Genomic DNA, 22,023 nt, shown 5'->3' on the forward strand with positions numbered 1-22,023 from the left:
AGTCATGGCCTGTTCAAGAAAACAACTGATGGTTTTAGCACACAAGTTGGATCAGTTTTCTCTGCGACTACGTTCAGTTTTTTTCCCCGTAAGGATTTTATCTGGATTGCATCCGTTTTTTCACACACAAGAAGAAAAGCTGAGGAATATCAATCTGCATCTCCTAGAAACAATCAATAAAAAACACCTTGTATCAGGATGTCTTCCGTTTTTCACACAAGCCCCATTCACTTCTATGGAGCCAGAGCTGCGTGAAGAAAGTACAATATAGAACATGCTGCAATTTTTCCTGAATGCCAAGATAAGTGAAAAACTTTCACAGACTCAAATCAATGTGTCAGTATTCAGTCTGGATGTTATGTGCTCGCAACACACATATATACGGGTAGAAAACCCACTCTTTTGAAAGAGCCCTAGAGGGGCTAAACCTGTTGTTACGGGGCACTATCCTGTTTATGACAGTTGTACCCATGGGATCAGGTGTAAATAACTCCTTAACGACGCAGGACACAATGCCCTTTCTCCCGCCACCCTGTTATAATATTTTTTTATTTGCAATCAGCATTCCTGCACAGACACGATGGGGCTGGCCCTTTAAATCTGAGAAGTTCTACATCTACACGTACTGTGGCTCATTTCCTTGTATTCCAGCCTTGTAATATTTGTCGAGCAGCCCTGTCCTGATAATATCCAGTCCAGCCTGTTCCCACCCCCGGGGAGGACGGTACAGGAACTATGAGACCTGTAACTCTTAAATCTTGATTTTCTGGTTTTTCAGAAAGCAGGTGGCAGAGAACATGACAGACGGGGACATGGCCCTGGTGAGTTACACAGGCCTTCAAGTTATTTCCTATGTTTGTGCAGGGTGTGGAGATATTTTATAAGCACCACATGAATAGAAGGATGGTGCTGACATCCAGTGAGACGGTGGGCAGCTCTCCCCAGTTACCTTTGGTAGACCTAAAGGATACCAGTATGTTAGATAATTGCTTAAAGGGCATCTGTCATTGCTAACCAGTAGGTGAAACGGCCGTCCGCTGTAGATTGGTGCTTGTCTGCAAAGTCTGATGATATCTCTGGTATCTCCATATGTGCTGGCAATCTGTAAATTAGGTCCAACAAGGGCAGTGCCGTTGCTCCGCTCCCTGTCTGCTATGCCACGGCCCCTGTGTTGTGGTGAACATATTCACTCTGGGCCCTGAAGGCTTGCTTGAGCACATTCGGCACATGCACAGTAAAGGGATGGAGACCATCGTACATATGGGCAATCTCCATCCCTTTACTGCGCATGTGCCAAACACGCACCCGCAGGCCTTTAGGGCCAGGCGGGAATAAGTTTTCAATGCCTGGCCTGCCTGCCAGAGCAGTGGGGGCACGGCATGGCAGACAGGGAGCAGAGCCTCTGGGTGCAACAATGTGCAATGACACCTCCCTCGTTGCACCTCTGGGGTAATTTGCATATTATAAAAAGCCTTTTTTCTACAGACTGCCAACACTCCCTCAACACTAGTATGTGTCGAATGAGACGTAAAAACACCTGTGTTGGCAACTATTTTTGCACAAGGGTTTAAAAAGTCACAAAAAGGGGCCATACAACAATTTTATACCAAAAAGAGGCATAAACCTGTTCGTAAATGACCCCCCAATGTCCAGATGATAGAGGCTGACAGTGCACGTGGCTGGAAGTGTATTTTAATAGGAAGAGAAAAGAGAAGCTACAGAGAAGTCTGCTTTTATGAACACTCCTCTTAGCTCTCCTTTAGAGTATACATGGTCTACTGGTCCCACTGGGAGTGACAGATGACATTTCCAGTTATTTGATCCTCGAGTTACCGTCCACACACTCAGTGATCACTCTGTATCTGGGGTGAGGGACAAAATATATTACACAGGAGCTGGAGGCAGAAGTAATTCTGCACATTATATTACACCTGAAACTGGACTGGATGCTGAGGGCAACATCTTGAACCAACATAATATAAAGGTTCTTGACATGTTCATCTTCTCTCCAGAAAGAAGTTGAACTTGGCGATGAAGAGAAGAAGAGGGTCCCCAGGAAGATAATCCACTTTGCAAGTGGAGAAACCATGGAAGAATACAGCACAGAAGAAGAGGACGAAGAAGAAGAGGACCAGAGGGTTGATTTTCAGAATGTAGACATGGTATGAAGTTCCTCCTCAAAGTTTCCAGCCTAGAAAATGCTCTGTGATCTACACATCCCGAACTCCAGACTGACAAACTGTAACCAACTTAGGCCCCCTGCACACGAACGTGTGCTTCCCGTTGCCGTATTGCGGACCACATTTGTGGATCTGCAATACACGGGTGCCGGGTCCGCAAATCCAGAATGGTACGGAACGGAACCCTACGGAAGCAGTACGGAGTGCTTCCGTGGGGTTTCGTCCCGTACTTTCGTTCCGCAAAAAGATAGAACATGTCCTATCTTTTTGCGGAACGTCCGGATCGCGGACCCATTCAAGTGAATGGGTCGGCGATCCGCTGCGGCTGCCCCACGGACTGTGTTCGTGCATTGCGGCCCGCATTTTGCGGGCCGCAGCATGACCAGGGGGTGCACATGTTCGTGTGCAGGGGGCCTAAGAAAGATCTGTACAGCTTCTACTGATGTATTTATTGTAGTTTTTTCAACCAGTAAAGGAGCTTCTTCCACAAAGAGAACACATTTTTATATTTAGAAGAGACTGTAAGCACTGAAGCTGGTCGGACCCCCACCGATCTAATATTGATTACCTCTCCTGAGGATACATCTAATATCTGGTAAATCATTTAAAGGGAATCAATTACCCCAATTTTGGACTATTATTTAAAGTAATACACGAGTAGTACTGCAGAAAAGGAGTCCAGATCACTTTTTTTTTTTTATTACTGTCTGCTATCAGCGCTCGGAGAAATACATTGTCAGGACTGTGAAGCATGCGCACAGGAGTCCTCTCCATTATGTTAGAACGGTCCAGCAGTCCTGACTGTGTATCTCAGCGCAGCTTTGAGGGGCTGTAGGAAAATAAAAAATAGTGATCTGGACTCATCTACAGGACTACTCATAAATTACTGTAGATAACAGTCCAAAATCGGGGGGTGACAGATTCCCTTTAAATGCCACAGCATCTCACAATAAAACGAGGTTCCTAGTAGTGAGGAACCTGTAGATTGTTCCTGCTGCCTGTGGTGGGGCTGGAATCTGCACAGGATTTCTTTAATATTAGGTACCCCTTCCTACAAACTAAAAACCAAATTAGCAAACTATACAATATGAATAGTTATCATTTGATATAATTTCTGCCTGTCCGTGTTGGCAGCTCTCTATCTTATGGTGGCCGTGGTGTCTTATACACCTCTATCTGATCAATGCACTGAACTACAAGCACTTCGGCACTTGCTAAAAGCAAATTAGGCCCCTTGAGAGGAGTTGCAATGGATCAGATTCTTGTACTGGCAACGTCAAGGCTTTTAGAATATACTGTCTGTGTCCACCATGTAGCCCTTCTGCGGGACAGCTGCCTTCCAACAGGTTGTACTAGAGGCGCAGCTTTCAGGTTTTTTTGTTTGGAAAGCTAATTTGCATAAACTATTGCTGGATGTATGAAACAAATTACTGCCTCATGGCTGATCCTGCACAAAATCACTGCATAAACTGCTGCCCAGTGACCATGGTCAGGCGGCATTTGTTTTACCAATCCTATGCTTAAAAATGACCTCTCCTGACTTGTCTGTTTTAGCAATTACCTGCACTCCCCATGTAATAACAATTCTGGAGCATCTATTTCTAGGACTCTATGTTGTGCCATTCCTCTAATATTCCTAGTAGAAGTTATGAATTAATTACTAGCAGTTCTCAATGAAAGTCCAGATGGGTGTTACCAGTTTGGGGTGTGTCCCTGTACAGTCTGCACAAATTCAACTGCACAGGTCCTTACCCCATATTATACATCACAAATACAACTACACTGGTCCTTCGTCCACATTACACATCACAAATAAAACTGTACTGGTCCATACCACATACTATGTATCTTAAATACAACTGCCTCGGTCCTTACCCCACGTTATACACATATTATAGACTTTGACTCTTTCCTGTTGACAGAAGCAGATGAGCTGGAGAACATACGTGCAGTTTTGGATTCTCCGAATAGCTACAACCGCCTTTTTCAGTAAGTTAAACTACTTATATATGTTATGTTTCTAGCACATAATTTCCCATGACATTATAACTTTGCCCGGCTGATAATAAGCCTAAGACAAATAATCAGACAAGAAATTACATCAGAAAAATAATTTTTATTGTTGCAAAAGGAGCTCCTTTAAAGATCAAGATCCCGAATGTTGGTTGGATAGCTGATAATTGTCCGGTCTATGGCCAGCTTACAGTGGTCATATAATTGTCCGGTCTATAGCCATCTTAAGTGGTCGTCCGATAATTGTCCGGTCTATGGCCAGCTTACAGTGGTCATCTGATAATTGGCCGGTCTATGGCTAGCTTACAGTAGTCATCTGAAAATTGGCCGGTCTATGGCCAGCTTACAGTGGTCGTCTGATAATTGTCCGGTTTATGGCCAGCTTACAGTGGTCGTCTGATAATTGTCCGGTTTATGGTCAGCTTACAGTGGTCGTCTGATAATTGTCCGGTCTATGGTCAGCCTACAGTGGTCGTCTGATAATTGTCCGGTCTATGGCTAGCTTACAGTAGTCATCTGAAAACTGTCCGGTCTATGGCTAGCTTACAGTAGTCATCTGAAAACTGTCCGGTCTATGGCCAGCTTACAGTGGTCGTCTAATAATTGTCCAGTTTATGGTCAGCCTACAGTGGTCGTCTGATAATTGTCTGGTTTATGGCCAGCCTACAGTGGTCGTCCGATAATTGTCCGGTCTATGGCCAGCTTACAGTGGTCGTCTGATAATTGTCCGGTTTATGGCCAGCTTACAGTGGTCGTCTGATAATTGTCCGGTTTATGGCTAGCTTACAGTAGTCATCTGATAATTGTCCGGTCTATGGCTAGCTTACAGTAGTCATCTGAAAACTGTCCGGTCTATGGCCAGCTTACAGTGGTCGTCTAATAATTGTCCGGTTTATGGTCAGCCTACAGTGGTCGTCTGATAATTGTCCAGTTTATGGCCAGCTTACAGTGATTGTCTGGGTTAGTCTATTGCGATATTCGATGATGATTCCCCGGGCTGGACCCCCACCTAATTGCTGGAGCAGACAGCAACTACAAAGAGGATCTCTCGCTTTTGAGGACCCAGCATTTTCATTATACAGAAAGTTCATTGCTTACAGTGAGAATATATTTTTTCATGTGTCCTAGTGGTAGGATTCACACCAGATTGAAGCTGACTACTGGTGACTACTTGGGGGAGGGTCCTAGGCAGCACAAAAAAAATAAAAGATCAGCTTTTTGTTGAAGCTAAATGTTTCAAGCACTTTTTTTCCCCAAAAATAAATCTTTCCCACAAAATGATGTACACGTGCATCAGAGAGATCCATTAGTTAAGGCAAACTAGTGTAAATGTACGTCATGGTGATTATATGGGCACGGAAGTTGCACCCAAGCAATTAACACAGGAGCCCAGTGGTGAATGACAGCTGGGCTCAGCAGTAACTCCAATCTCGGAGCTCCTCTGCTCCCCCATAACACAGGTGACTAACTAACTAACTGCCATGACTATATGCCATGTAGATAGATCACTTCTTAAGAATACAAAATCATTGCAGAAATGATCTCATATCAATTGGATAAGAATTCAGCTTAAATAAATGTTTATAAGCTATTAGGAGGGGACAGGATAGTTTTTATTTCACTCCTTAACACTTCTTTCGGGGGTGCTATCTCTCCTTGGGAAGAGAGCGCCTTAATCGGCGCGAGGAGACTTATAGGCCGTATATGCACCTCTAGGATTCTGGGAAGAAAGGGATGCAAATGAGCTCTTAACAAGCTCTGCCTCTGATGACACCAGATGTAAGGCAGCTATCCTTAACACAACACTAAAACAGACTCAGTCCTTAATGGAACTCTAATCAGATGCTAAACTACTTACAGCACTAGGTAGGGGAGAACGGGGAAAACACTATTTCTGAAGCTTTTATCATCAGGAGTAGTGTAAATATGAAATTTTATTCTGCCAGATTCTGCTCCTGCAATTGCACTGGAGGCAGGACTTCATTTGCTGCTTCACAGTCCTTCAACTCTGTTCTGAGTGGTACCTGTAGCATCCAACCAGGAGACCATCACAGCTGTTACTCAGAGCAGAGGAGAGGGGTTGTAGCTCAGTGCAGAGAGCACTTCACATTGTGCACTTGCAGAGGCAGAATCTGTCAGAGAAAAACTTTGTATTCACACTATTCCTTTTAATAAAAGCTCCACAAAAGGGATGTTTGTTCTGCTTATCCCAGCCCCTACTTGGCGCTCAGCAGATTAGCTTGGTCAAAGCTGCTGACGGACTCCCTGTAAGTGGTTAAACATACTGAACATTACAAAAACAACTCTGGCATTCCATGGAAGTGTTAACTGAATTAGGATAATTTTTAAGAATCTATTGCTAGACTTTAATCCTGTCATTTCCTTTCAGCTTGTGACTACCTTGGTGGGCAGCTGGCAAACCTTTTTGGTCTTAATGCTTCTAAATATCAGTACGCCATTGATGAATACCACAGAGCGCAGGAAGAGGTAAGAGTATACATTTCAGGAAAAATCTAAATAATCACTTAAAGGGATTGTGCATGGTTTTTATATTGGTGACCTATCTTTATGATAGGTCATCAATATCAGATCGGCGGGGGTCTGACTTCTGTCACCTCCGACAATCGGTTGTTTGAAGAGGAAGCAAGACTTGTGCAAGCGCTGCTTCCTCTTCAGGATTAGGGCTCATGCACACAACCGTATGTTTGGTCCGCCTCTGATCAGCATTCTTTGCAGATTGCATGCAGACCCATTCATTTCAATAGGGCCGCAAAAGATGCTATCGGCACACTGTGTGCTGTCCGCATCTGTTTGTCTGTTCTGCGGGCCAGCAAAAAAAAGATTTTGCGGATAGGACATTTGAAAGAAATGGTGGCATGTACACGGCTGGGATCTGTGTTCTGCGGATCCGTAAGTTGCGGAGGGAAAAACGAATACGGTCATGTGCATGAGCCCTTACACTGAGTGTTGTCTTGCTTGCAGTGCAAATGCTCTTCCCATTCAAGTGAAAGGTGTCAGCACTTGTAGTTACACTGTGCTGCTGCTGTAATCTTGAAGAGGAAGCAGTGCTCACAGGAGTGCAACCTCGTCTTCAAACAGCTGATCGGCAGGGGTGATGGACCCTTCACCGATCTGATACTTATGACCTATACTGAGGATAAGTAATCAATATAAACTTCCTGCACAACCCCTTTAAAGTTACAATTAAAGGGGTTGTCCAAATAATTTATTTGTTCTTTATATGTTTCTAACTAATCAAATGTAACAGCTTCACCATGCACTTACTGCATCTCCAGTTGCTGCTTTCTTAGATTTTACTGAGGGTCACATGACCTGTGATGTCAGCTTCTCACTCTGCTCTGAAGATGTTTCTTGCACAAGCCTGAGAGAGCAGATCTGTGTCTGTACAGGAGACGTCACTGTGCTGGCCACACCCCCCTGCACTGCAGGCTGCTGTCTGCTCTCTCACTGGATTCTTCAGAAAAAAACTTTAACCCCTTCAAGAGCACAGACTCAGGGCTTAAGGCTTTACTGAGTAGCTGCAGGCAGTAAGGAAACAAATGCTGGGCACATGAGCTGACAGACTAGAGGAGTTCTGCAGAGCATTGCACAGGAACAATTAGGGAGTAAATCTTGTGTGTATCAGCAGTGTCATCGTACAGCTGAGACTTGTAGTCCTACACATACAACATGCTGCTGAGTATCCCAGCAGTCCCATGTCACTCAGGGCAGCACTTGTATTCACTCCCTTTGCAGAGCAGGGGGAAAGGCAGAGATTGTTGTTATTGCAGGTAAAAAAAGGCCAGAGAAAAAACAGGGGAATTAGGAAATATTATTTTTTTGGGCCTAAAACTTACTTAGCTCAGTTATATATTGCTGCCCATAAGATTTACAGTGCTATATTTTTTTTTCATAACTCGGAAAACACATTTAAGAGAGTAAAATGAAAAATAAGTAGCAATACATTTAATAAATGCAATGAACTTGAGTCAGAGGTAAAAGGTTATGTACACCATGTATACTTATGTTTTGCTAAAAATCATATTTTCAATTGGCCTTTAAGAAAAATATTGAGCCATTCTGTCACAAAGGGTTCACTGTTTTTCTAACTGTGTGACTGGTGCTTTCACTTTGTGCCGGTCATCTAATAAACCATATCTCTAATTTACTAATAGGTCATAAATAGGGTTGAGCGAACCCGAACTGTAAAGTTCGGGTTTGTACCGAACTTTAGGATTTTTGGACCCCGGACCCGAACATTTACGTAAAAGTTCGGGTTCGGTGTTTTCTTGGCGCTTTTTGAAAGGCTGCAGAGCAGCTAATCTATAAGCGGTGAACTGTCTGACCTTAGAAGCCATCACAGCAGCTCTGGGACTAGCCGGTTTGACGCACATCCCTTGCATGGCGCATGTGCTGAATTTGGTGGTGCAGAGACTCCTTAAAAATTACCCCGATATGTCAGAGCTGCTGCATAAAGTGAGGGCCGTCTGTGCGCGCTTTCGGCGTTCTCACCCTGCTGCTGATCGCCTGTCAGCGCTGCAGCGTAACTTCGGCTATCCCGCTCACCGCCTCATATGCGACATGCCCACAAGGTGGAGATTGTGCGAGCAGCAGCAGGCGATAGTGGAGTTTCAGCTGCAGCATGCACAGGCGAGTAGCTTGGCGGAACAGCACCACTTCACCACCAATGACTGCCTCAATGCGAGAACTGTGTTCCCTGTTGCGCTGTTTCGAGTACTCCACCAACATGGCCAGTGCCGATAATGCCGTTCTCAGCGATACTATCCCACTTCTATGCCTTCTTGAAAAAAAAACGCTCCTGGCGATGATGGAAGAGGATGTGGCACAGGAGGAGGAGGAAGAGGGATCATTTTGTAGGGTTTCCGGACAGTCATTCCCAAGTGGCTCCGAGGGTGGGTTCCTGCACCTACAAACCCAAGGTACACAATTGTCCAGCCAGGGCACAGTTCTGGAGGATGACGAGGTGGAGGATGACGAGGTGGAGGATGAGGAGGTGGAGGAGGAGGAACCATGTTTACAGCAGGGTGGCACCCAGACCAGCTCATGGCCATCACTGGTACATGGATGGGGGGATACAGAGGACACAGACGATACACCTCTCACAGAGGACAGCTTTTCGTTGCCTCTGGGCAGCCTGGCACACATGAGCGATTACATGCTGCAGTGTCTCCGCAACGACCGCCGAGTTGCCCACATTCTAACTTGTGCTGATTAATTGGTGGCCACGCTGCTGGATCCCCGTAACAAGGACAACGTACCGTCCTTAATTCCGTCACTGGAGCGTGATCGTAAGATGTGCGAGTACAAGCGCACGCTGGTAGACGCGCTGCTGGTGGCATTCCCACCTGACAGCGGGGGCACAGTGGAAGCACAAGGCAGAGGACGAGGAAGAGGTCGCCAACGCAGCTGGGGCACCGCCAGCACCTCAGAAGGCACCCGTTGAACCAATGTGGACAAGCTCACGTTCATTAAAATGAACCAGGCATGGATCCCACAGGACTTCTCCGTACCTTGTGCAGAATAGACATGTATACCGGCACTAAGCAGCCATTGTTATACTGCAGCGCAATTGCTCATGTTTGTATTTCGGATATTTCACACTCTTTTGGAGTGTACCTTAATTTAAAAAAATTTCATTAAAACCAAAAACCTGTGTTGGCCATCTTGTCCTCCTCCACCGCCGCTTCCACCTACTCCGCTACGTCCACCGCCTCCTCAAACTCCTACTCCATTTGGAACTCCACCTCATAAATCGAAAAAAAATTGTACGTGTTTTATTTTATATAATTTCACTACTTTGTCATTAACATTTTCTTGTGAAATTAACCAATTTTTGGGTGTATAGTACCACTGCTATACTTAGTAGGGCGTTTAAAAAATAAATAAAATAAATTGTCATTAACATTTTCGGGTGAAATTCACCAATTTTTGGGTATATAGTACCACTGCTATACCTATTAGACCGGTAAAAAAAATAACAACATTTGTCAGTTACATTTTATGATCAAATTCACTAATTTTTGGGTGTAATATACCCCTCCTCTAGTTGACAGCTTAATAAATTTCAATAATTTTTATATTACGTTTTCGGGTGACAATAAACAATTGTTTTCTGTCATAACCCCTGCTCTACCAAGTAGACAGGTTAATTAATTTCTGTAATTTTTCTGTTACATTCTTGGGTTGACATTATACAATTTTAGATGTTGATAAACCACTGCTCTGCATAGGTGACTGGGAATAAAATTTCTGAAATGCTCCTTTAATTGATGCGCGCCACCTCCTTTGATTCAATGCTTTGTACCACATTTAAGCTTCAATACTTTGTCCCACATTTCCACTATACTCTTTTGGCCAACATTTGGGCTTCTGTAATTTGGCCCACATTTGCGCCTCAATAGCTTTTCCAACATTTCTTCTCGATCCCCCAAATTTTTTATAAATTTATCTCCCTTAAATTTGGGTCTCTTTTTCTCACGCTCCCTCTCCGGCCTGGAACCCTGATTCCCCGCCACCCATAATCACCATGGTAGGTGCATAAAAGAACATCGAAAGTTGATATCAAATTGGATCGTGAACATCACGGGGACGTACGACATGGTGGGGCAGTAAGTATGCACATGCCTACACAAACTAACTGACAGGGGTCAGCCCCTGCAACTTCTGGGTCTCCAAATTGGGCACATGGCCTGAGCTTGCCCTTTACGCCTTGGAGGTGCTGGCCTACCCTGCAGCTGGTGTATTGTCTGAACGTGTGTTTAGCACGACTGGAGGGTTATATTTCCCAAAGTTTTGGGGTGTACTCTAATTAAAAAAATAATAAAAAATGTAAAACAAAAAGCAGTGTAGGCTACCTCCTCCTCCTCCACCGCCACTTCCACCTACACCGCCTCCTCAACCTCCTACTTCATATGGAACTGGTCCTCCTAGATCAAGATTATCTTTTTTTTTTTACGTATTTTATGTTATTTAAAGTCATTTCCCTATCCGCACTTGCCATGCTCTTAACCACATTTTGACGACATTTGCAGCCCTCTAGCCCTTTCCATGACATTTTAGTGCTCAAAAGTTCGGGTCCCGAACTCGAACTTTATTCCGAAGTTCGGCCGAACCCGTTGAACCCGAACATTCAGGTGTCCGCTCAACTCTGGTCATAAACACTTATTTAAGCCAGATTATTATCAGTAAGATAGGAACTGCGCTATAATGATGTCAGAGAGCAGAGATAAGGAGCCTGTCTGCTGCTGGTGGAAAAAAAAGAAAATCCACAGGCTGCTGCTAGAGCATATGAGCTCTATAGCCAAAAAGGGATTACATTTTTTTTTTTTATAAAGACCAATTGAAAATTATTGTTAGCTCAAAATAAGTACAATGCTATAACAAACAAAAAAAATCCTCCCGAAGGTGTACATAGCCTTTAAAGTGCTGCAGAAGCTTCAAATAGCTGATCGTGGGGAGATTCAACCAATCTATATAAATATACTGGTAAATTCAGAATTGCTCCCTTGGAGACCTGGCAGAAACATTCTGAGATTATGGGGACCCTTTTGGAGCGCAGCAATTTTCCATTTTTGAAACAGTTAAATCAGAGCAACAGGCCCTCGACTTCTGGAACCACACAAAGAGAATATGTATAAATACATATAAATAGAATGTATTATATAGCCTAAAAGAACTCTTAAACTAGGTTAAAACAATGTATCAAAATCACAGAACATAAAATGATATAAATTATTCAAACCAATAAAGTGCAGTCCGCATGAGAATATTCCTGTAACATAAAGATATTCTTGCAACATAAAAGGTGGGAGCAAACATGCAACCGTGTATCTCAAGGAATCCACACAATTGGCTCCCCCTTACAAATGGTTGCTATTGGGATGAAGGTGGCCCTTTAAGGTGTTTTTAAAAAGTTAGGATTGTATCATTACATCCTCCGGAGGCCGTAGTATAATCCGGATAGATGTGGAATAGTTTACACCAGTTTATATGTATCTGTACTTTCAGTCCTCTATGTGCCACTACTTCTTAGATCGTGGTATTGTGTACACATATATGGTATACCTTAACCAAATGCTGGTGATGTTGTTCACACTGGCTATGGAAAGCAAACAGCTGACAACAGATGTGTCCGTTTAATTACGACACGGTCTCCATTGATTTACTGACTACTTACTATATATATAGTCCCTTTGTAAACGTAGGTGATATTATCGTATGCAGCCACTACTGCGTGGCGTCCCACGCAGCAGCCGGTGTCTGGTTGTCTATTACCTCCTTCCTGAAGACCGTTCCGACCGAGGTAGCTCACCTCCCAGCTGCGCTGAATACAGTTGTCCAAGGGCAGTAACTGGCGTCCCACGTGGTTAGGGTTTGGCATCCCACGTGTTCAATTAATCAGTCTCCGGTACGGTCTTGGCCTCAGTAAAAGGGGGCGGTTCATATGATAATTATTCGACAGGTTTCTGTGATGTAAAACAATTAGACACAGATAAATCATTTCAGAACTTGTTTCACTTTTAATGTGACCTATAAACTGTACAACTCAGTTGAAAAACAAACTGAAATCTTTTAGGTAGAGGGAAGAAAAAATATAAAAATAAAATAATATGGTTGCATAAGTGTGCACATCCTTAAACTAATACTTTGTTGAAGCACCTTTTGATTTTATTACAGCACTCAGTCTTTAGGGTATGAGTCTATCAGCATGGCACATTTTGACTTGGCAAGATTTGCCCACTCTTCTTTTCAAAAACACTCCAAATCTGTCAGATTGCGAGGGCATCTCCTGTGCACAGCCCTCTTCAGATCACCCCACAGATATTCTATCGGATTCAGGTCTGGGCTCTGGCTGGGCCATTCCAAAACTTTAATCTTCTTCTGGTGAAGCCATTCCTTTGTTGATTTGGATGTATGCTTTGGGTCGTTGTCATGCTGAAAGATGAAGGTTTTGTGCCAATATTGACTGGTATATGGAACTGTTTATAATTCCCTCTAGTTTAACTAAGGCCCCAGTTCCAGCTGAAGAAAAACTGCCACCACCATGCTTCACTGTGGGTATGGTGTTCTTTGGGTGATGTGCAGTGTTGTTTTTGCACCAAACATATCTTTTGGAATTATGGCCTAAAAGTTCAACCTTGGTTTCATCAGACCATAACACCTTTTCCCACATGCTTTTGGAAGACTTCAGATGTGTTTTTGCAAAATGTAGCCTGGCTTGGATGTTTTTCTTTGAAAGAAAAGGCTTTTGTCTTGCCACTCTACCCCATAGCCCAGACATATGAAGAATATAGGAGATTGTTGTCACATGTACCACACAGCCAGTACTTGCCAGATATTCCTGCAGCTCCTTTAAAGAGGCACACTTACAACTAACAATTGCCACTGCCTTGATTTGCGTGCGGGAGCGCTGCCACTGCATTAGGCGCCCTGGCGCTCTTGTCTTCTTGTCCCTGAAGAACCACTACTCCTAGTGGTGAAACACGTCAGACAGACTAGAGGAATATTAGTTGCCAGGGTGATTTAGTGTTAGATCTGAGGTTCCAGCGGTTGTGGGTCGCCCTTTTAAGGGCGAGTGCCCGGAATACAGCCAAATAGGGTTTTCCCCACTTACCACGACTAGTAAGGATAGGGATAAAGCCCAGGTATAATAGCCTATTTGAAAACCTGTTCCAAGAGCGACCCTATACACGAGAAAACCGCTGCCAAAAGAAATATCGGTATCCTCTGGTCACGCCTGACACTATCCTCAAAGAAGCAGTGTGATACAAACATTGTTTCACTATAAGTGTCATATATTCTAAAATATTGATAAAATAAAAGTTATGTTTTAAAGTAACTATAATATAGGTACACTCAGCACAATAATTATATTTATAGACACTTCTGAGTTATAATACACTGGGCCACGACTACAGACCTCCTGACCCTGAGTATTCTTTAATTATATTTGACAATTACAAAACGCCAATGGCAGGTTTCCTTGCAGCGAGTCCGGACCTAGAAGCTTGGGCAACAGAAGCAAAAATTGTCTTTTCTGAAACTGACTACGTACAAATTTCTTCTTCAAATAGCATAAAAAATGTATTCAGAGACCTTACTGGGGCATATAAGGACTTGATTGTGTCCTGGTGGGAGATAAAATCTCTAGAGCATTATTTAAAAGAGAATATAGTCCCAAAAGGTCTCAGAATAAATCTCACTCCTGCAGATAGACTGAGAAACATCACTCTAATCAAGAAGTGGGAAGAAGAAGCCACAGCTAGTTCACATAGATTCATGAGGCTCCTTCTCGAGGAAGAGAAAGTAAACCTTGACTCAAAACAAAAAAAAGTCAATAATCTTAGAGAACAAGCTTTAAAATTTAAAGACGAGGCACAATTTCAGAAAAAGGAGGAATATCTTCAAAACACTGTTGATAGATTCCAGTATATGGTGGGGGAACGCAAACACCAACAATATATCCGTGACTCCACTGAATTCAAAGAGAATAGAGCTTATTTATTTCTGAACAAAAACGCACAAAGAGAAGCCCAAAGTGAAATATCATCCTCTGAGGCCGAAGGGTCAGAAACAGAACAAAATAGGACAACAAGAGGTGGAGGGAGAGGTCAGAGAAATAGAGGAAGGGGAGGGGGAGGACGAGGACAAGCAAGGGCAGGTTATAAAAGAGGAAATTACCAACCATGCAACCAAGTGGACCCCTTACCATCTACTTCATCCTCAGTTTTTTTAGCTCAACCCCCCATACAAGCTCCATATCAACTCAGGAACAAAGTATAAAGGGGAGTATAGCAAATAAAAGAACTAAGAGGAATATGGAAATCATTAACCTCTCCTCCCATGTTTTAACAAGTGACGAAATCTCCCTACTCAATAAAGGTCTATCCTTTGTCCCTACGGTCCTGTACGATACATTTGAATGGAGCAAAGATTTAGCTCTCTTTATAAGAAAACTCCTCTGGCATAAGCATTTTGCCTTACAGGAGAAAAAACTGTTTGAAGAATTAAATATGAGCCCCCAGGAACTAGAAGCAACTAAGGCGCTTGCAAATCTCTTAGAGGAAGGTGAAAAAGATAGGGCAGAGGGCCCCTTTACACAACTAAGACTGAAAAGTACACAAATGCCACCTCCCCTACCAGACTCAAATATATCCATTTTTAATAAATTAGTATCCAGAGACCTAAGGCAAATTCAGACCTTTGGTTGCAGGAATAATTTAAATAAAAATGAACATGAAGCCCTGAAAAAGCTGGAGAAGGATCGGGATGTGGTAATAAAAGCCTCCGATAAGGGACATAGGGAAATATAAGAAAATGTGCTTGGATATCCTGAGCAATAGAGAGTCATATGAACTCCTACCCAAAGACCCTGGCCCTATGTAACGAATTGAGAGACATCCTGAATGAAGGACTCAGAAATAAATTAATAAATGAAGGAGAAAGGGATTTCCTTCTGCCTTACCACCCGGTCACGGCTACTTTTTACTCCCTGCCCAAGATACATAAAGGGCATCAGTCCTCTTAAAGGACGCCCGATAGTATCTGGGATAGGAAGTATAGGGCAAAATATAGGCATCTATGTAGACAGGATCATCCAGCCATTTGTAACAGCATTACCATCATATATACGAGATACCTCTGATCTCCTTTTAAAACTGAATGGCATATGTCTGGATGACTCAATGATCTTTGCATCCATAGATGTCGAAGCGCTGTACAGTTCAATCAGACATGATCTGGGCTTGAATGCAGTGGAATACTATTTATCCATGCGGGATAATAGGATGAGAGCACACAATAAATTTGTTCTAGATCTATTGAACTTCAGCCTTACAAAGAACTACTTTGTCTTTGATGATCGCCACTACCACCAGCTCAGGGGTACCGCGATGGGCAGTTCCTGTGCGCCGTCGTATGCAAATTTGCTCCTGGGCTGGTGGGAGACCAACTATATTGGGTCTGAGGCTCTAGCAGAGTGGCAGGACAGAGTAGTTCGTTGGCTGAGGTTCATAGACAATGTGTTCGTGCTGTGGAGGGGTACCGAAGAATCCTTCACTGAATTTGTTACGATTATTAATGACAATGATCTGAGCCTCAATTTTACATCCACTTGCGACAAAAACGCATTACCCTTTCTGGATGTATTGATTGAGAGAGGCATAAACCAAAGCACTGTCACCTCGGTGTACCGAAAAAGTACAGCGGGTAACAGTCTCCTTCGCTGGGATAGCGCTCACCCTTTTCCCCTACGCAAGGGAATTCCAAAGGGCCAATATTTCAGGATCCGGAGGAATTGCTCCACTATGAAAAAATTTAAAAAGCAGGCAGCGGACCTGAGAGTGAGATTCAGGGAAAGAGGCTACCCAGATGGAATTTTACGTACAGCTTTTGAAACAGCGTGCAATGAAAATCGAGACCAACTCCTCATCCCTAAAAGACAGAGAGTAGGTGCACCTACAGATCAAAATAAAATCCGAATAATCAGCACCTTTGATAGCGGACAGCGGGAAATTAAAAATGTGCTCTCCAAACACTGGGACATCTTAAAAGCGGACCCAGATTTGGATAAAGTACTAGCACCTTACCCACAGATAACCTTTAGAAAGGGTCGCAGTTTAAGAGATAGACTAGTGAATAGCCACTTCCAACCGCCAGAAAAACCAGGCAACTGGCTCTCCAGAAAGCCCATGGGCACCTTTAAATGTGGTAGCTGCACAGCGTGCAGCTATATTAAAAAAGCAAAAACATTCACCTGTTCGTCTAATCAGAAAGAATTCTATACAAAAGATTTTATAAACTGCCTCACGACAGGGGTAGTATATCTGGCCCAATGCACTTGCCCACTAGATTATGTGGGCAAGACAAAGCGCGAATTTAGAAGACGGATAAGAGATCATGTGAATGACATTCTAAATGAAAAAGACACTTCAATAGCTCGTCACGTTGTGCAGCACCATGGAGGAAACACAAAATGCCTGAAATTCATGGGCATTCAACATGTCCCTAAACCCAGGAGAGGTGGAGACTGGGATAAGCTAATCCTACGGGCAGAAACAAAATGGACCTATAAATTTAATTCTGTGACACCTAAGGGATTAAATGAATTTATTTCATATAAACCCTTCTTATAACTTCATTGTTATAACTATGAAGGAAATGGACTATATATGAGAACAACAGTGTGTCTGCAGAAAATACTAATTCATTAGGATCCCCCAAAAAAAAAATATATTATACACAGTGCCCTCTTGTCTATAGCAATAAAAATCTAACAAGGAAAATGACAAAATTTTCAATTGAATATGCGATCCTGTGAAAAATCGTGGAATCAGGCAGCTAAGGGGTTAATTTTATTATAAAAAAGATCAAAAGAGATATATCAGCGATGAAATCGGAGAATAAATATTCCCCTTCATTTAAAAATATCAATAGAGATACATGTAGGATGCACAAAGGCTTTTTACTGTGACCTGCAAGGACCTAAGCATCCTTCAATATAAATCCCCTTATTATGACCTCCAAGGACCTTAGCATCCTTTAATATAATCTTCTGAAGATCTATATATGTTGGGATATAATCCAATAACAAAAACGGCTTCTATACCTTATGGATTACCCAAGATATATAGAAAGGATTGCCCAATTCTCAAATCGGTGCCCACAGAAACAAGAAAGGATATTCCTTTACTTGTGAGCTGCCAGGACCTGCCGGGGGACGCGGCTTCAGATCCCCATAGTAACTAAGCCGCCGCCCACCGACATCACTTCCGGTTTCGGGCAGAACGCTGCTGACAGGGTAAGTAACCTTTGAGAAGCCCAATCAGCCTGCGTCTGTCCAGGAGATATGACGTGATCGGGGGGGGGGGGGGGGGGGCGGAGCGGATGAAAGTAGGACGCCCAGCAAAGAGCCCATAGGTCAACCAATTAAATGGGAGGAGCTAGGACGCCATAAAAGAGACACACGTACATCTAACAATTGCCACTGCCTTGATTTGCGTGCGGGAGCGCTGCCACTGCATTAGGCCCCTAGGCGCTCTTGTCTTCTTGTCCCTGAAGAACCACTACCCCTAGTGGTGAAACGCGTCGGACAGACTAGAGGAATATTAGTTGCCAGGGTGATTTAGTGTTAGATCCGAGGTTCCAGCGGTTGTGGGTCGCCCTTTTAAGGGCGAGTGCCCGGAATACAGCCAAATAGGGTTTTCCCCACTTACCACGACTAGTAAGGATAGGGGATAAAGCCCAGGTATAATAGCCTATTTGAAAACCTGTTCCAAGAGCGACCCTATACACGAGAAAACCGCTGCCAAAAGAAATATCGGTATCCTCTGGTCACGCCTGACACTATCCTCAAAGAAGCAGTGTGATACAAACATTTTCACTATAAGTGTCATATATTCTAAAATATTGATAAAATAAAAGTTATGTTTTAAAGTAACTATAATATAGGTACACTCAGCACAATAATTATAGCTCCTTTAATGTTGCTGTAGGCCTCTTGGTAGACTCCCAGACCAGTTTTCTTCTAGTTTTTTCATCAATTTTGGAGGGACATCCAGCTCTTGATGTCACTGTTGTGCCATATTTTCTCCACTTGATGATGACTTTCTTCACTGTGTTCCATGGTCTATCTAATGCCTTGGAAATTCTTTTGTACCCTTCTCCTGGCTGATACCTTTTAACAATGAGATTCCTCTGATGCTTTGGAAGCTCTCTGTGGACCATGGCTTTTGCTGTGGGATGCGACTAAGAAAATGTCAGGAAAGACCAACTAGAGCAGCTGAACTTTATTTGGGGTTAATCAGAGGCACTTTAAATGATGGCCGGTGTACGCTGACTCCTATTTAACATGATTTTGAATATGATTGCTTGATTCTGAACACAGCTACATCCCCAGTTATAAGAGGGTGTGCACACTTATGCAACCACATTATTTTAGGTCTTTTTTATTTTTTTGTTTCCTTCCCTCCACCTAAAAGATTTCAGTTTGTTTTTCAATTGAGTGATACAGTTTATAGGTCACATTAAAGGTGGAAAAAGTTCTTAAATGATTTATCTTTGTCTCATTTCTTTTTACATCACAGAAACCTAACATTTTAACAGGGGTGTGTAGACTTTTTATATCCACTGTATATAGTTTTTCTTGGGTTTTAATACTGAAAAAAAGAAAAACTTCTGACCCCCCAGAACTTTTTCAGTTTAACTTTTTTTTTTAGGTCCAAGTGGACCCCAACATGCAATCATATACATGCAAACATGTACATATATGGCAGATGTCGGAAGGGGTTGAAATACTATATAATATCTCGACAATATATGGAGATCTGACTTCAGGTTTATCTTACAGGACAGTGATGATGATGAAGATGATGAAAGTGTGAAGGAAACAGGAGACAAAAATTCCGAAAATGAAAGCCATTACTTACAGATGCAAAGCATGGAATATGGAACGATTAATGTCATAGACAATACGTCAGAATCGGAGGATAAGTATCAGATGGACTCTGAGATCCTTCAATCAAACAATTGACTCTAGCTACTAACTCCAAGAAGTTTTTTTACCTTCTAAAAAGTGGAGCTGGTCTCTTCAAACGCTTAGCCTAATGTAAAGATGACGCGTACACTATCTAACGTAAAGAAGTTACAGAAAAGTTGGAAAGCAATAAATATATTGTCACATGGTACAAGAAAAAGCATTGCTAATGGAGAATTTGGCACCTCATGGAGGAACCATACAGAGCGCCTTTAGAGCGTCAAGCTATGACTCATTGATTAGTCTTTTGTTTCATAATTACAGTCTTCCTTGGTTACTTTCTGCTCTGGTCTACACTTTCCGTTCTTTTGGATGGGAGGTGTACACCTTTTAATACTTGGCTTGGCTGAGTCCACCACAGCACAAGACCCTCATGCTTACTTGTTCTTTACCTAAAAGCCCTTCACAATGTCGATACACCTTAATAAGGCACACGTACAATGGTTATCTTCATGAGACAAGCCCTTAATTGCCACAGAGCTGGGCGTTTTTTATGCTTATTTAAATTTTTATCTTGATTAATATGAGTTGTGCATTTATAGTTTAATAATTTAAAAAACATCAAGCAAAATTTTTGTTAATAAATTGATGATCGTTGAAATTGATAATGGGGACTGGTTTTCAGCTGTATGAGGAGAGATGGCTGTTCTTTTTATGCCTAGCAGCCAGACGTTTAGGCTTCACGCACACAACAATATATTGTGACAGAGACAGGATCGCAACTGTCTCTGACAGCTGCACGGCATAGCTCTCCGACACGGGACCAATCAAATTGCTCCGGTGCCAGCAATCTCTGCGATTGGCCAGTCAGTGCAGACTGGCCAATCATAGCGCTGAAAGCTGTATTTGCCGGCATCTCAAGCTCTGACAAGCTCCATTCTGTCAGAAAAGGAGATCGCTACTGCAGAGATTGTGAAGCAGTGAACAACTTAAAGTGGTTATCCAAGTTCAGAGTAGTGATGAGCGGGAGGTGCCATATTCGATTTCGCAATAGTTCGCGAATATTCGTGTTATATTTGTCGAAATCGAATATTTGTAATTATTCTAATTATCGCGAATAATATGCGATTTAATTAATCGCGTATATCGATTTTTTTCTTTTTTTTTTCTTTTGATAGTATAAGGCAACGTTCCTATGACTAATTGACTATGGCTAGGCTAATATGTGTATTTTACAAATATTCTTAATATTGCTCTAACTTCGTCTTTTAGAATATTCGTTATATTCTAAAAGACGAAGTTAGAGCAATATTACGAATCTTCGTAAAATACACATAGATTGTAATTTAGCTAATATAGTGCTATAATCCTTTTTTTTTTCTCAAATTTTTTTTGCCTCTTATGAACTTAAGTTTTGTAAAATATGTACACTATTAAAAAAATTACTATAGCATTATATTAGCTAAATTACAATCTATATGTGTATTTTACAAATATTCTCAATATTGCTCTAACTTCGTCTTTTAGAATATTCGTTATATTGCTCTAACTTCGTCTTTTAGAATATTACGAATATTCTAAAAGACGAAGTTAGAGCAATATTAAGAATATACGTAAAAAGTTGAAATCGCAATTCGATTATTATAACTTGAATTAATTGAATTGCGATTTCAACTTAGCACTGCTATATTCCATATTCGTTAATTCTAGCCTAATATGGAATATAGCAGTGCTAAGTTGAAATCGCAATTCGATTATTATAACTTGAATTAATCGAATTGCGATTTCAACGTAATTCTCAAATCCGACAGTACATTCTAGTATATGGAGACGTTCCCATGGTGATGGGGACGCTCCATGAGCACGGAAGTCGGCAGAAGCGGCAACGGGCACTGACTGGAGCAGCCAGGAATCCAAAGGACAGGTAAGAACTACTTTAGGGAAGTGGGAAAGTAAAAAATATAACAAAAAAAAGAAGAAAAAAAAAGAATATTCGATTTTGCTAAAAATATCGAACTATCTTCTAAATATTCGCGAAATCTCGAAGTTACGATATTCGAGAAAAAAATTCGCAATATCTAGACTAGAGACTTTGTTTAAGTTTGATTAGCAGCTCAGGCCCCCCTCAGGGGGGTTATCCTGTCAGATGCGTTAGCTTCCAGGCCGGCTGCAGGGAGTGTGAAATGTAAACACTTTATCGCTTTTGAGGCAGGGCCACCTGTAGAATTGGTTTCCTCTGCCAGCTGCCCATCACACGGACAGAAAATGGGCAGGCATTAAATTATAACTCCACAAGTTCCTCACAGGAGGGTTTCTGCACAAGTTTTTTTAAAGGGG

General features: G+C 42.3%; 1 protein-coding gene across 2 annotated transcripts; it reads left to right on the forward strand.

Annotated features, from left to right (window-relative positions):
* The first annotated feature begins 705 nt into the window (after positions 1-705).
* Positions 706-20,342, forward strand: FAM177B (family with sequence similarity 177 member B). Of its 2 annotated transcripts, none has more exons than XM_044292341.1 (5): positions 706-821; positions 2,013-2,162; positions 4,103-4,169; positions 6,583-6,680; positions 19,561-20,342. In XM_044292341.1, exons 1-5 carry the CDS (start codon positions 798-800, stop codon positions 19,741-19,743), a joined length of 522 nt encoding a protein of 173 aa, XP_044148276.1. In that variant the 5' UTR covers positions 706-797; the 3' UTR covers positions 19,744-20,342. The 2 variants fall into 2 exon arrangements, with proteins under 2 accessions (XP_044148276.1, XP_044148277.1); XM_044292342.1 differs by having other exon boundaries at positions 4,106-4,169.
* Positions 20,343-22,023: the final 1,681 nt, after the last annotated feature.

This window comes from Bufo gargarizans, chromosome 4 (assembly GCF_014858855.1).
Source record: "Bufo gargarizans isolate SCDJY-AF-19 chromosome 4, ASM1485885v1, whole genome shotgun sequence".
NCBI lineage: Eukaryota > Metazoa > Chordata > Amphibia > Anura > Bufonidae > Bufo > Bufo gargarizans.

What these genes read in the sequence shown, in the direction of transcription:
- FAM177B (XM_044292341.1), top strand. Translation starts at nt 798, where the DNA reads ATGACAGACGGGGACATGGCCCTG. An exon ending in AGCTACAACCGCCTTTTTCA is followed by an intron (nt 4,170 to 6,582) that starts GTAAGTTAAACT and finishes ATTTCCTTTCAG; the next exon opens with CTTGTGACTACCTTGGTGGG. An exon ending in ACCACAGAGCGCAGGAAGAG is followed by an intron (nt 6,681 to 19,560) that starts GTAAGAGTATAC and finishes TTTATCTTACAG; the next exon opens with GACAGTGATGATGATGAAGA.